General features: G+C 34.2%; 1 protein-coding gene across 4 annotated transcripts in view; it reads right to left on the bottom strand.

The window, feature by feature from the left end:
* Positions 1-15,881, bottom strand: part of LOC135131564 (neuropeptide CCHamide-1 receptor) — a 229,564-nt gene that overhangs the window by 40,703 nt on the left and 172,980 nt on the right. For all 4 annotated transcript variants that reach the window (XM_064059369.1, XM_064059370.1, XM_064059368.1 and 1 more), the window contains 2 exons: positions 8,719-8,945; positions 1,619-1,929 (listed from right to left, as the gene is read on the bottom strand). In XM_064059369.1, coding sequence (XP_063915439.1) covers positions 1,619-1,929; positions 8,719-8,945 — 538 coding nt within the window. The remainder of the gene's footprint in view (positions 1-1,618; positions 1,930-8,718; positions 8,946-15,881) is intronic.

Here is a 15,881-nt window from a genome sequence, read left to right as displayed (position 1 = left end):
TCTTTTTTTTAGGATCTGAAACCTTCTCGGTGGTCCCATTGGACATATTTTTTTAAGAAAGTGAAACCTTCTCGGCGGTCCTAATTTTTCTTTTTTAAAGAAGATGAAACCTTCTCAGGGGCCACAAGTGCCTTTTTCTTTTGAATCTCAAACCTTCTCGGGGGTCCCATCAGATATCTTGTTTTTAAGAATGTGAAACCTTCTCGGGGGTCCCAATTGTTCTTACTTGAAGAAGGTGAAACCTTCTCAGGAGCTCCAAATATCTTTTTCTTATAAATCTGAAACCTTCTCGGGGACTCCAACCGTCTTTTTTTTTAGGATCTGAAACCTTCTCGAGGGTCCCATCTGAAATCTTTTTTTTAAGAATGTGAAACCTTTTCGGGGGTCCCAATTGCTTTTTTCTAAAGAAGGTGAAACATTTTCGGGGTCCCCAAGTGTCTTTTTCTTATGAATCTGAATCTTTCTCGGAGGTCCCACCCAATGTCTTTTTTTTTAAGAAGGTGGAACCTTCTCGGGAGCCCCAACTGTTTTTTTTTAAGAATAAATTGATACCTTCTCTGGAGCCTCAAGCGTCTTTTTGTAGGATCTGAATCCCTTTCGGGGATCCAATTGATAGGTATCTTTTTGTTTAAGAATGTGAAACCGTCTCGGGGGTCCCAATTGTTCTTTGTTAAAGAAGGTGAAACCTTCTCAGGGGCCTCAAGTGTCTTTTTCTTATGATACTGTAACCTTCTCGGGGGCCCCAACTGTATGTATTCAAGAATCTGAAACTTTCTGGGGGGTCCCAATTGTTCTTTTTTGAAGAAGATGAAACCTTCTCAGGGGCCTCAAGTGTCTTTTCCTTATGATGCTGAAACCTTCTCGGGGGCCCCAACCGTCTTTATTTAAGAATTGAAACCATCTCGGGGGTCCCAATTGTTCTTTTTTAAAGAAGGTGAAACCTTCTCAAGGGCCCCAAGTGTCGTTTCTTATGATTCTGAAACTTTCTCGGGTTCCCAACTATTTTATGTAAGAATGTGAAATTTTCTGGGGGTCGCAAATAATGTCTTTCTTTGAAAAAGCTGGAACGTTCTCGGGAGCTTCAACTGTCCTTTTTTTAAGAATAAAATGATACCTTCTCAGGGGTCCCATCCGTCTATTGTTAGGATCTGGAACCTTCTCGGGGGTCCCAACTGATATATTTTTTTAAGAATGTGAAACCTTTTCGGGGGTCCCAAGTGTCTTTTTCTTATAATTCTGAAACCTTGTCGGGGACACCAACCATATTTTTTTAAGAATCTGAAACTTTCTTGAAATAGCCTGACCCGACCTGACCTGACCTGGCCTGACCCGACACGATTTGACCCGACCTGATTACATTCACATCGAAGTGAATGCAGAAAATATAGAAAACAGATTCTAAAATGTCTCCGCAGATTAATAAAATTATGAAAAAATATATTAGTCTCATTAATATTTACGAAAAAATTTTAAAAATGTCTTCAAGTAAGAAATGAAATTATAAGACCTTGGAGCGCTGCCTTTAAATTATGTTATTAATAAAAACAAATTTTACAGTAACCATATAAACCCATATAAAAAACAATAAACTCAGCTGCCACTTAATGCCTCCACTCACCTGCCTCTGCGTTCCCTGAGCCTCCCCGGGGACGTTTTTCGTGCTGACTATCAGATGATTCGCCATATTCAAATAAAACACCGCTATAATCGTAAGCGGGATGACGTACAAAATGAGGAAACGCAGCAGGACCATCACTTGCGGGTACTTGTTGTTCAGCCAGTGCGTCGGAAAAGGATAGCAGACGACGAATTGTCCCTCGATGTCCTTTAAATGGGATCCCACCGCCGCCGGAACGGCGCAGAGAATTGCCAAAATCCATATCGAAATAGCTATACAAAGCGTTATTCGCGTCGCTTTTCGGCCGCCACCTGTTAAAAAATCGCCGCCATTAATCAGGAGCGGGCTGAGACACGTGGGAGTGAAGTTTTCATGAATCATCTTTTCGTAAATAATTTCCCAGCGTTCGGGATAATTAAAAAGGGTTGCGGGGAATCGCGTCGTTATTTAATAAATTTGTTTTTATATGTGCGTAAATGTGTCTATTGTCGGAGTTTAATTTAATTTGGGGCTGCAATGTAAAAGGGTTGGGATAATTATTTCGTGAGTTAAGTAATGACAGGGTTGATGTAGAGAGCGTTTGGGGAAATTGTTATGATTTATGATTGGTTGGCGGCGAGGCGATTAATAAAATAACGAAAGTTGTTCGGGCAGTGTTCGGAATGCAGTGTGGCCATTTAATTTAATTTTTATCGTTTGAAAAATGCGGTATTTATTCTGTTAAACGTAGGTTGGTGTACAATTTTTATTTACATATTTAATCAAAAGGAAATTTAAATTAGGAAGTCGGAGGGACTATTCCAGTGAGGGTCAGTTTCAATATTTGCTTAATCAACGTGAGCTTTTGCGATTAATGGAAAAGTTCAGAGGCCGCACTTTGGATTGTAGTACGCGTAGTATTTATTTATTTTTTCATTAAAAACAAAATTAACGGACGGAATAAATTCATAATTACAAATGCGAGAGGTTTACTTAAACATTTTTTTTCTAATAAAGCTTTCTGAAAACTGAAATAAAACGATCTACCCACGGAGTAATAAGTACATAAAAAAAGTAAATGCCAGGATGAACTTTAGATTATGAAAACGATATGAATAATACTGGGAAATATTGAAGTTTATAAATGTAAATTAATTTCTGTCAATATACGTAGGCATAACATTACTAATAAAAATTACAAGTAATGTCCACGTCTTCTTAAACTTATCTGTGAGATTATGGAAATTTAAAGTAATAAATTCCATCGATATTTGACCTCTTCCAGAATATTTGTTTTTGTGTTACCATACATCATGGAATTTCAGCGCTTCGCATCCTTCCGTATATCAACTTCTTGTCCACCCTTGATAAAGCCCCGTAAATTTAAAATTCAAATTCGGAAGCTTAACATGCAGATTGTGTTTGTGTCAAATTCATACAAAAACTTGAGACCTGTTTAAGACATTTTGCTCCGTTTTCAACCTTAAATTAATGAACGAAAAAGTAGACAATGTGATGGGATAAGAAACGACGAACTCCATTTTCTAGAGTAGTATGTTCGAGTAAGTGGAATCAATTATTAACTATTACTTTTTCTCAAAAATAATTGAACTTGATTGTGCAGTGGTGTCCTTAATTTATTTTTGACAACTGTTCAGCATTTGTCGATAAGGCGCAATTTAGGGTTTGGAGTAATATATCCATAATATTTTTATTATATTTACTTGTTTATTGATTTATTTCTTTATTTATTTATTACTACTATAATTTATTCAGTGACGAGAACGTCTGATTCAGATATTGAATTGTGCCATTATAAATACATACAGAAAATATTTTATCTATTTCTATCCATCAGTAGTGGATTTATATAGAAAAAACGATGGAAAAATTCACCCCCAAACTAAGGGAGTCTTCTAAAGTCTTGGTTCTAAAGTCAGTTCAGTCAAGTCAGATCAGAAGCGCTCTGAATAGTGTTTAATTTTTTTTCTGAAGATCTTAAGGAAAGTTAAGATCTTCATAATTTTTGTCTCCATTTTGGTTTGGAAGTGATCGTAGACAAAACTGATTCCTTTATAAATTGAGGAAAAAACATTGAAATAACAAATAATAATAAGTCTTTTTTTAGAAACATGTCTCATAGCAATGGAAAAAACTCACTGTGTTCTTTTTCTTCAGTCATTTACAGAATTATGTAAAAGCAATAGAATATTCTTACATTTTTAAAGATACCGGGTGTTTTGGAATATTTATGGTCAGATCAGGTCAGGTCAGGTCAGGTCAGGGCAGGCCGTAAGTGCTCTAGCTGTTGTTTTAATTTTTTTTAAGATTTTAGCTTTCTTTAATGATCGAAAAATGATCTCTGAAACTCAGAGAATATTTAAAGATCTTGATTATTAGGTCCCTTCAATCAGATCAGAGCAGGTCAAATCAGATCAACTCAAGTGAAGCCAGGTCAGGTCAAGTCAGATGTACTCTAAAATCGGCCTTTATTGAAGGTCTTGACTTTCTTTAAGATCTTCAGAATTCTTCTCGTCATTATGCCAATGATCATGGACAAAACTGATATTCTGAGAAAAAATAAGATCTAGAAATGCAATTAACAATGAAGATCTTGAGAAATATTTCTGGTCCTTTTATTTTCAGTCTTTGAGATAAAGAGATAAGATATTGAAAAAAGATCTTAAGAAGTTAAGATAAGTAGAAAAGTAGACAGATTTGATATAAAATGTTCCATTCTTGAAAAAAATTGACTTCTATGAGGAAAAAATCTCCCAAAAACGAAGGAACCTCACTGTTTTTTTCTCTTGAATCTTCCATAGAATTATATAAAAGTAACACTGTTAAAGATACCACTTGGTTTGAGAAATTGATTGTCAAGTCAAGTCAGGTCAGGTGAGGTCATACGTACTCTGGTTACTGTTTTAAATGAAGAAGAATTTGACTTTTTTTACCATGTCTCGAACTAACAGAATATTTTAATATCATGATTGTCGACTCAATTCAGTCAAGTCAAATGAAGTAAAGTCAAACCAGGTCAGATCAGAAGCACCCTGAATATTTTTTTTCCCTGAAGATCTTGATTCTCTTTAAGATCATTAGAATTTTTCTCTCCATTTTGGTAATGATAAAACAAAGTTGATCCTACAAAATGAGAATTCTTCAGAATTTTTATCTAGGAGATCTAGAAAAGCATTCAGCAATTGGAAACGTTTGGTGACTTTTTATTTTCAGAATTTTTAAATCTCGAAATGGACAGATAATTTCTTTTGATTTGAAAAATACCTCCAGAAAGAAAGAACTTCATTCATTTTTCTCTTCACTCGTTTACAGAATTATATAAAAGTAGTAGAATAATCTTACATTTTTAAGGTAGCGGGTGATTTGAGATATTGATTTTTAAGCAGGTCAGGGCAGGCCGGACCATAAGTACTTTGACCACTATTTAAAATGAATTTTCTGAAGATCTTGACTCTCTTTAAGATCTTTAGAACTTTTCATTACTTTATTCCTTATTATCCAGAAACGATCATTAGCACAGTCAAGTCCAGTCAAATCAAGCCAAGTCAAAAATACTCTGAATAATGCTTTATGTTTTTTTCTGAAGAGTTTGACTTTCTTTAAGATCTTCTGAATTTTTCGCTTCATTTTGACAGTGATAAAATAAAAGTAATTCCGCTACAAACGGAGAAAAGAGCTATGAGTCTTGATTTGAGGTCAAGTCAAGCCAGTCAAAATTACTCTAAATAATGCTATAATTTTTTTTTTTTGAAGATCTTGACTTTCTTTAAGATCTTTAGAACTTTTCATTACTTTATTCATTATTATCCAGAAGCGATCATTAGGACAGTCAAGTCCAGTCAAATCAAGCCAAGTCAAAAGTACTCTGATGAATGCTTTATGTTTTTTTTCTGAAGATTTTGACTTTCTTTAAGATCTTCAGAATTTTTCACTTCATTTTGACAGTGACAAAATAAAAGTAATATCGCTACAGACGGAGAAAAGAGCTATGAGTCTTGGTTTGAGGTCCACTCAAGCCAGTCAAAATTACTCCAAATAATGCTATAATTTTTTTTTGAAGATCTTGACTTTCTTTAAGATCTTTAGAACTTTTTATTACTTTATTCATTATTATCCAGAAGCGATCATTAGCACAGTCAAGTCCAGTCAAATCAAGCCAAGTCAAAAGTACTCTGAATAATGCTTTATGTTTTTTTTTCTGAAGATTTTGACTTTCTTTAAGATCTTCAGAATCTTTCGCTTCATTTTGACAGTGACAAAATAAAAGTAATTCCGCTACAAACGGAGAAAAGAGCTATGAGTCTTGATTTGAGGTCCAGTCAAGCCAGTCAAAATTACTCTAAATAATGCTATAATTTTTTTTGAAGATCTTGACTTTCTTTAAGATCTTTAGAACTTTTCATTACTTTATTCATTATTATCCAGAAGCGATCATTAGCACAGTCAAGTCCAGTCAAATCAAGCCAAGTCAAAAGTACTCTGAATAATGCTTTATGTTTTTTTTATGAAGATTTTGACTTTCTTTAAGATCTTCAGAATCTTTCGCTTCATTTTGACAGTGACAAAATAAAAGTAATTCCGCTACAAACGGAGAAAAGAGCTATGAGTCTTGATTTGAGGTCCAGTCAAGCCAGTCAAAATTACTCTAAATAATGCTATAATTTTTTTTGAAGATCTTGACTTTCTTTAAGATCTTTAGAACTTTTCATTACTTTATTCATTATCATCCAGAAGCGATCATTAGCACAGTCAAGTCCAGTCAAATCAAGCCAAGTCAAAAGTATTCTGAATAATGCTTTGTTTTTTTTCTGAAGATTTTGACTTTCTTTAAGATCGTCACAATTTTTCTCTTCATTTTGACAGTGACAAAATAAAATTGATTCTGCTACAAACTGAGAAAAGAGCTACGAGAGTCTTGATTTGAGGTCCAGTCAAGTCAGTCAAAATCACTCTAAATAATGCTATAATTTTTTTTCTCAAGATCTTGACTTTCTATAAGATCTTCAGAATTGTTCATAACTTTATTCATTACTAACCAGTAGTGGCCGCTGGCTTAGGAAAGACGATGAAAAAATGCTCCCTCAAATTATGGACCTTGATTATCAGATCAGTTCAGTTAGGTCAGGTTCAATCAAGTCAAGTCAAATCAGGTCAAGTCAAGTCAGGACAAGTCATAACAAATCAGGTTAGGTCAATAATGTTTTAATTATTTTTTCTGAAGATCATAACTTTTCTTAGAATTTTCAGATTTTTTCTCTCCATTTTCGCAATGATCCTACACAAAAATGGTTTCGTTATAGACTGAAAAAAAGAGTGAATTATTTCAACCATTACTTTCAAGCAACAGTAACTGATACCCGAAAGACTATAGAAAAATATTCCCGAAACTAAGAAGATAATTTAACATTTTGATTGTCAAGACAATTCGATCAATTCAGGTCAAGTCAAGTCAAATTAGGTCAGTTCAGAAGTTTTTTTTTTGAAGATTTCGACTTCTTCAGAATTATTCGTTCCATTTTAACAATGACCATAGATAAATGACCGTAGACAAAATTTATTTCGTTATAAACTGAGAACAAAGAAGATATAGAAAAGTATTCATCCATCAAGATCTTGAGAAATATTTGGAGGCCTTTTATTTTCAGGGTTTTTTAAAGGTCGCGCCAGATGAAGTCCTCCGAATAATACTTTATTTTTTTCGGAAGATGTTGACTTTCTTTAAGATCTTCAGAATTTTTTTTTCATCAGCAATGAAAATCTTAAGAAATATTTGTAGACGCTTTACTTTCAGTATTTAGGTCTCGAGATAGGTCATATTTTGGAGAAACATCTGAAGAAGTTAAAAAAAGTGATATTTTATTAGAAAAAGATTTCGCAGGAATGAAAGTAAATCTTTGTTGTTCATTTAGTCGCTCCCATATTTAATATATAAAATTAGAAAAATTAAAACATTCTTACATTTGAAAGATACCCTGCGATTTGAGCTATTGATTGCCAAGTCAGGTCCCTGAATATTCTGAATAATGTTCTATTTATTTTTTTAAGATCTTGACTTTCATTAAGATCCCCAGAATTTTTCTTTGTTAGTTTTTTTTTCATGTAAAGATTTTGTTGATGAATGTTTCCATCGTATAAATTATCTGATGTCCAAACTTAATCTCAAATAAGAATTATTTGTTGTTTAAATTTTCGCGAGAGTGTATGGCGAATTTAAATGTTGTTTATTGCTCTTTTGAAACTTTTACACGTGTTCGGTTGTAATTTAATATTAGAGTCATAGAAATTGAACATTTAAATGGAATGGAAGTTAAATAACACCGAAATACGTGGCAGAAGCGGAGAGCGCGGTTCCTAGCCGAGCTGGCCGGATTTCTCGCGGAATCTGCACAAAAGACGCAGGTTTGAATAGAAATCAGGGGCGGTCGAGATGACGTGACGCTGTCGACTTCTGTGCACCACGAGTTTGCGACCGTAACAGCCTGCTCGTACCGTTGCTTTAAGCAATGGAAATGAAACTGTAATTAAAATATTCGCGAAACTTTTTTGTGACTTTATTTAAGAAAATAAAACACACGTGTGCTCTGAAATCAAATGGCGATCTATTTGAATATAGGGTTGATTAAAATTAAAAATGTAAAGTCTCTGCCAGATTCCAATTGAAAAGAAAAACTCATTTCCGGACAACAGCATCTATATAAATCAACTATGGAGTATTATCGCTTCGTTATTCAATCACAGTTCGCTGCCTGTGTTCAGTAACATTGTTTTAATGCCACTGTTAATATGAATTTGGTCCAACAAATCGAAAAACCGAAAGCAAAGGGATTTGGATTGGACAACAGCGTAGGATTTGAGAGGTTAAGCCCACCACATCCGGAAATAATCACCTACACAAAATTACATACAACCCACTTTTGTGTCATTACTAAGTATACAATTTTACTATCTAAAAGTACATTTAAAATATTTTCTATGCATTATCAAATCAAATAAAAATTAATATCAAACAAAATTTTGTCACACGCTAAATTCTACGTTGATGTGACATACAACTCTGGTATCACTCTCACCCTATGAAACCCAACCTTTACTCTACTTACTCGTGGTGTGAAATTTCTTAAGAGGATCCACTATAGCGAAGAACCGATCCGCCGACAATGCAGTGAGCGTGAATACCGACACTCCAATTGAAATATCTTTGGCAGTCTCGGAGACCTTGCAGATTAGTTCGCCCCAGGGCCACGATTCCACCGTGTAGATTATCGACGTGAAAGGGACACTCGTCACAATAACAAGTAGATCTGCCAAAGCCAACGAAAGAATGTATCTGGAAAAAAAATGTCTATCAATCCATGCAATTTTTCATTTCACCTGACAGATCAGCGTTGAAAGACAGCGTGGAGGTTGTGTGTGACGGGATTTATGAGATGTTCCGTATTTTTAGACATAAGGGAGCGCCCTTGCCATTGTGTAAATAAAACGTGTGTTCGGCGCCTTTTTATTTTAGCACTCTAGCTGTCATCGACGGAACTAGCGGAATTATTGGAAACCAAGAGCGTGGAGGCATCGATCACGCTTTGGCGAGACTTTCGAGCTTTGTGAGGGGACGTGAAGTCGATACGCGACTTATGGTGGCAAGATCGCAATTTTAGATAGGTGTTTTTTTTTTACTTTTTTTAAATAAGCATTGGTTTAATTTTCTATATAAAAACTGGCGTGATACTTCGTGATAAGTGATTTATTTGTCATTTATGATTTTCTCTGCCAAAAACGCGATGTGGTTGGTGAAATTCTGATTTTTGATATTATTTCTTCATGAAGTCTTCATTCAATTGCAAATACGATTTTAATGATGTATCTGCCATGGCCAGATTTTTCATCAATTCCTTTTCACTCATTCCTCCCTTCGCTATCTGAGACACAAACGAGCAACGACTGCACGGTTTGTAATTTTTTTCGATTTAACATCGAGTTTATTTATTTTTACCATCATAATGAAGTTCTCTTTCCTGTTAGAAACATCCTGTCATTTGTAATACGCTCAACGGGTTTTCAAGAAGTTCAGTATGATTTCACAATTTTACGTGTATCGTATTTACGGTGTTGTTTAGGTCACCTTTATACAGCTGAGTTTCAATTTCAAAACATATACAAAGTAAAGCAGTTTCAGACTTTTTTGAGAAAATCGAAACGTCGACAATTTTAACTGACGAACACGACTTTACCTGGAAACTCTATAAACAAAGCTTCCAAAAAACGGATAACGTGTTCACAAAATATGAACGAATTAAATTCAGTTAATGGTTTACTTGTGTTTTAACAGGCCATCTTTATTTTTAATTTTACGTATACAGGTGTTCCAAAAAAATAAAAATCTAAGGAAATGTTTGAAATAATGAGGCCGATATTTGTTTAAATTTCATCACAAACACAAAAAAGTTTAAAATAGCTTTATTTTATATTTCCTTGTAAGAAAAAAACGCTTTCAAAGTGTAGACGTTGTAAATTTTGAAAAGCGCTACGATTTTTCGCCCACTTTGGTAAAGAACAATTTCAGGAATTGCTCTCTTTTGAAGAGATTCATCTCTCGAAACGTTCTCTTCTCTTCAACTTTTCGTTTATTTTGAGGCTAAATTCTTCAAAATGCTCTTTACAAGTGGAAGAAACGTCGAAATTCTTTCCAATATTGACACGATTCAAGCTTTGAAAGAGTTTTTCTGTCATTAACTTGAACCTCGAAAGCTTTGTCTTATATTTATTTTTATCATAAAATTCATTTGTCTGATGAAGGTCCTTTGTATCGAAACAGCTAGCAATATATATTTTAAAACCATTTTAGTTATTGATTTAAAAGTATGAGATAAATCATACTCAAACTTGTGTACGTATCGAGTGTTCAATTAAAAAAGTCATCAAGTTGGCAATGATTTTTTGTAAACACTGTGAAGTATGTTCCATCTGTCGGTCGTCTGTCTGTCGTCTATCAGTCTGTCATATGTCTGTCTGTCAAATGTCTGTCTGTCGTCTGTCTGTCGTCTGTCTGTCGTCTGTCTGTCGTCTGTCTGTCGTCTGTCTGTCGTCTGTCTGTCGTCTGTCTGTCGTCTGTCTGTCGTCTGTCTGTCGTCTGTGTGTCGTCTGTCTGTCGTCTGTCTGTCGTCTGTCTGTCGTCTGTCTGTCGTCTGTCTGTCGTCTGTCTGTCGTCTGTCTGTCGTCTGTCTGTCGTCTGTCTGTCGTCTGTCTGTCGTCTGTCTGTCGTCTGTCTGTCGTCTGTCTGTCGTCTGTCTGTCGTCTGTCTTTCGTTTGTCGTCTGTCTGTCGTCTGTCGTCTCTCTGTCTGTCATCCGCTTGCAGTGGTTTTGGTAAAAAATTCACGTGGTGCAAAGCGTGGTAAAATTCGTTCGAAATAGGTGGTCCTTTTAGTATTAAACAAATAGAAATAGCAAAAGTAAATGCGTGACTTTGTAGTTTCAGCAATAAAAATAGAGAAAAAAAATGAAAAATACAAAATACAATGAAATAATCCACCTTTATAATAATTTAGTGAGAACCAGGCTAAGCGAGCACCGCACCGACAACACTATTTAACCTTTTTCGCTCTGTATAATTATTAATAAGATCTAGTTTATGTTTAGTGATACCTCATAAAATATAAGAAATTAAATGTTGATTGAGATTCTTTGCTTTTATATTATTTGCCCGGCGCCTCCACCATTTGTAAAATTTTCTTAACGAGTTTATTATTTTTGTCTTTTACTTTATTTATAAAAACTCTAAATTTTAAATATAATGTTTAGTTCTACAATAAAATAGCAGGAGTTTCAAAATTATTTTAAGTTTATTAAAGACATTAAGACATTAGAATTTTTAAAATTCTTTGAATTTTTTAAAAAACATTACCTGCAACCCATAAGAAGCTTCTTTTAAATTCTTAAGAAAACTACACTAAAAACCTCGAGATTTTTTCAAAATCGCCAAAAGGGGCCCAAATATCCTTTTAAAGTCCTCAAAAAGACACAAGGGACACCCAAATTCTTTCACAATTTTTTTATTGAAATAGAATAAAGCCTCAATCTTTCAGTTTTCTGGGGACTTCGAAATTCTTTAACTTTTTTTTCAAAAACAAACACGACACATCCTCAAGGTTTTTTTAAAGTCGTTCTATAAGAAAACACCAGAAACTTCCAAGGTTCTTTTGAATTCTTTCAAAAAAAACATCTAGGAATCCTTAGATCCTTTCAATTTTTTTCAAAAAGAAAATTTCATATTCCTTCAAGATTCTTTATTATACTACGTTCTAAAATCTCCACCAGACTCTTTCAACTTCTTAAAAAAGACACTAGTGAACTCAAAATTTAATTTTTTTTTTTTCAAAATCAAAACACCCAAGAACCACATGGCGCTTTTAAATTCTTTCAAAAATAATAGAATAGAGAAACCTACAAGATTCTTTCCAATTTTTTCGAAATCAAAACTCCAGAGACCCTCAAGATTTTTCAAAATTCGTTCTAAAATAAATAACCAGAGGCCTTTAATTTTTTTTTTTAACTTTTTAAAAACCATGTTACCAGGAACCCAAAAGTGTGTTTTAAATTCTTAAAAATAGACACTGTAGATCAAGATTCTTTCATTCTTTTTTTTAACAAAAGACCAGAGACCCTCAAGATTCTTTTAAAGTCGTTCACAAACAAAATACCCAATGATCTTTCAAATTCTTACTAAAAATAGGAACCTTAAGCTTAAGGTACTTCCAAACTAAAAAGAAAAACTCTAGGACCCTTCCTTTTTTTTAATATTCTGAAATAAATCACCACAGGCCTCTAAGATTATTTTAATTTTCTTGAAAACTAAATCACCAGAAGCCCTCAACATTGTTTAAAATTTTTAAAATAGGCAGTATAGATAAAAATTTTTCAATTTTTTTCGAAAACAAAACACCAAAGAAACTCAAGATTTTTTCAAAGTTGTTCTAAAACAAAGCAGCAAAGTCTTTCAAGGTGCTTTTGAATTCTTTGAAAAAATAAGCACTAATGACGCAAGGATCCTTTCAAATTTTTTCAAAAAGAGTGAACTAGAACAAGGCCCCTAAAGATTCTTTCAAATTTTTTTAAACAAAATACTGAAGAACCCCCATAAAACAAACCCCAGGACCTCTCAATATCCTTTTACACCCTTTCACAATGTAGGATCCAGTATTGTCTGTCTGTTTGTCGTCTTTCTGTCTATCGCTTATGTGGTGTATGTCTGTCTGGACTCTGTCGTCTCTCTCTTTTGTTTGGCGTCTGTCTGTATGTCGTCTTTCTCTCTCTCTCTCTCTCTATCGTATGTCTGTCTATCGTCTGTCTGTTTGTCTATCGTCTGTGTGTCTATCGTCGGTCTGTCTATCTGTCTGTCTGTCGTCTGTCTGTCGTATATCTGTCGTCTGTCTGCCTGTCGTCTGTCTGTCGTATGTCTGTCGTCTGTTTGTCGTCTGTCTGTCTTCTGTCTGTCTGTTGTCTGTCCATCTGTCGTTTGTCTATCTGTCGTCTGTCTGTCGTCTATTTGTCTGTCATCTGTCTGTCTGTCGTCTGTCTGTCTGTCTGTCGTGTGTTTGTCCTTCTGTCTGTCGTCTGTCTTTTATCTATCTATTTGGCGTCTATCTGTTTGGAATCTGTATGTTTGTCGTCTGTCTATCGTCTGTCTGTCTGTCTGCCGTCTGTCGTCTGTCGTCTGTCGTCTGTCGTCTGTCTGTCTGACGTGTGTTTGTCCTTCTGTCTGTCTGTCTGTCGTCTGTCTGTCTGTCATGTGTTTGTTTGTTTGTCTCTCTGTCTGCCGTCTTTCTGTCTATCGTCTGTTGGTTATCTAGTGTATGTCTGTCTGGACTCTGTCTATAGTGTGTCTGTTATATATCTATTTGGCGTCTATCTGTTCGGAATCTGTATGTTTGTCGTCTGTCTATCGTCTGTTTGTCTGCCTGCCGTCTATCGTCTGCCTGTCGTCTGTCGTCTGTTTGGCTGTCTGTCTGTTTGTCTGTCTGTCTGTCTGTCTGTTTGTCGTCTGTCTGTTTGTCGTATGTCTGTCCCTCGTCTGTCGTTTGTCTGGTGCATGTGGACTCTGTCGGGCTGTCTGTAGTATGTCTGTCATCTGTGTAGATTTTTATTAGACAGATAATCTCCGAAAGTTGTGAAATTTTGTATTTATATTAGGAATATCGTGTAGACCGTAAAACCTGAACCAAAATTTGTTCAATCATCCCCACCAACAATTTGATGACGCAATCTCAAAATTTAACTTGATAAATTCCACTGAAATTTTATAAAATAACATACTCCTGTACTTGTGGTTTATGAATCCACCTTGAGTTTTGATCCCAACTAAATAGTAACGCTGAGGTTATCGATTGAATATCCTTGTGGCCAATTTTTTTCTTACAGTGTGACTGGTATTATCTATAGTTTTACTAGCTGGCCCGGTGAACTTCGTTTCACCTACAATTTAATTTTGAATCTGCAAAACCGAATGCTTTGAAAACTTACAGATGTTTTAAACATATGATAAGCATAATAAATTTTTATTCAAAATATATTTACTTATCCCCTCCAAAAAATTGATGACGTCAGCCCAAAATTTGCCAAATGAATCCTATCTAAAACGTCCAAAATAGGATGAGTTTATGCTTGTGATTTATTATTCCATTCATATTTTTTAGATTTGGTTATATAGGGTGACTCAAAAAAATTAATGAATGGGTGAATTAATTTTATTGATTTAATCAGGAACTGCAAAACCGAATGCTCTGAAATCTTGGAGATGCTTTAATGTTATCATAAGCATGGTAATTTTTTTATTAAAATGTATTTGTTCATTCCCCCTAAAAAATTGATGATGTCACCTAAAAATTTTGCTGAATAAATCCTATCTGAAATGTGCAAAATATGATGAGTTTTTACTTGTGATTTATCACTGCATTAATATTTTTTTAGTTTTACTTAAACGGGGTGTCCCAAAACAATTAATCACTGGGTCAATTTATTTTATTGACTGAAAACCGTAAATAAACTTTATTGTTATCAAGAATTGTAAAACTGAATATTTTGAAATATTGCAGACGTTTTGAAGTTACTGTAAGCATGTTAGCTTTTTAATCAAAATATATCTGTTTATCAAGCCCAAAAACTTGATGACATCATCTCAAAATTTTGCCGAATAAATCCTATCTAAAATGTGCAAAATATCATCAGTATATATTCGTAATTTATCATTGCATTCATATTTTTAGTTCCCGAGCGTAAGCAAAGGAAGTATTGTAATCGAGTCCGTCGGCCGACTCTCTACTTTTACCTTTTCTCGATCTTTCATGATCCCTAGAAGACGAAGTAATAGGTCTCCCATTTCCGTCTGTCTGTCCGAAAGTACTGGACCGATTGTTGTGAAATTTTGTACTTATATTAGGAATATCATGTAGATGGTAAAACGCTAACCAAAATTTGTCTAATCATCCCCACAACTAATGCGATGACGTCACTTCAAAATTGTACATAGTGAATCGGTTTTAAATTGTATAAAATAACGTAGTCCTACACATGTGGTTTACGACTCCGAATTGAGTTTTTACCCGAAACGTCCAGATTTTTGGAAAAAAATCAAAATTATAAAACAACATTTTGAAATTTAATTTTGAATCTGCTAACCTGAATGTTTTGAAATGTTGCAGATGTTTTAACGCTATAAAGAGCATCATAAATCTTTAGTCAAAATATATTTGGTTATCCCCTCCAAAAACTTGATGACGTCAGTTCAAAAGTTTACCGAATAAATCCTATCTAAAATGTGCAAAATATGATGAGTATGTACTTGTGATATATCACTCCATTAATATTTTTTGGATTTGCATATACAGGGTGACTCAAAAAAATTAATGAATGCGTAAATGTATTTTACTGATTTACTCAGGAATTACAAAACCGAATGCTTTGAAATCTTAAAGATGTTTTAAAATTATCATAAGCGTGGTAAATTTTTTATCAAAATGTATTTGGTCGTCCCCCCTAAAAAAATTTATGACGTCACCACAAAATTTTGTTGAATAAATTCTACCTAAAATGTACAAAATATAGTGAGTTTCTTCTTGTCATTTATCATTCCATTCAAATTTTTTCGATTTCCATATACAGAGTGACTCAAAAAAATTAATGAATGCGTGAATTTATTTTATTAAGTTAATCAGGAACAACAAAATCGAATGCTTTGAAATCTTGCAGATGTTTTAAGGTTATAAAGAGCATAAT

Source organism: Zophobas morio, unplaced genomic scaffold (assembly GCF_036711695.1).
Source record: "Zophobas morio isolate AGI-343-1 ecotype UQ-CSIRO unplaced genomic scaffold, CSIRO_AGI_Zmor_V1 ptg000021l, whole genome shotgun sequence".
In the NCBI taxonomy this organism is placed as follows: Eukaryota; Metazoa; Arthropoda; class Insecta; order Coleoptera; family Tenebrionidae; genus Zophobas; species Zophobas morio.
This window is presented reverse-complemented; position numbering and strand designations above follow the sequence as displayed.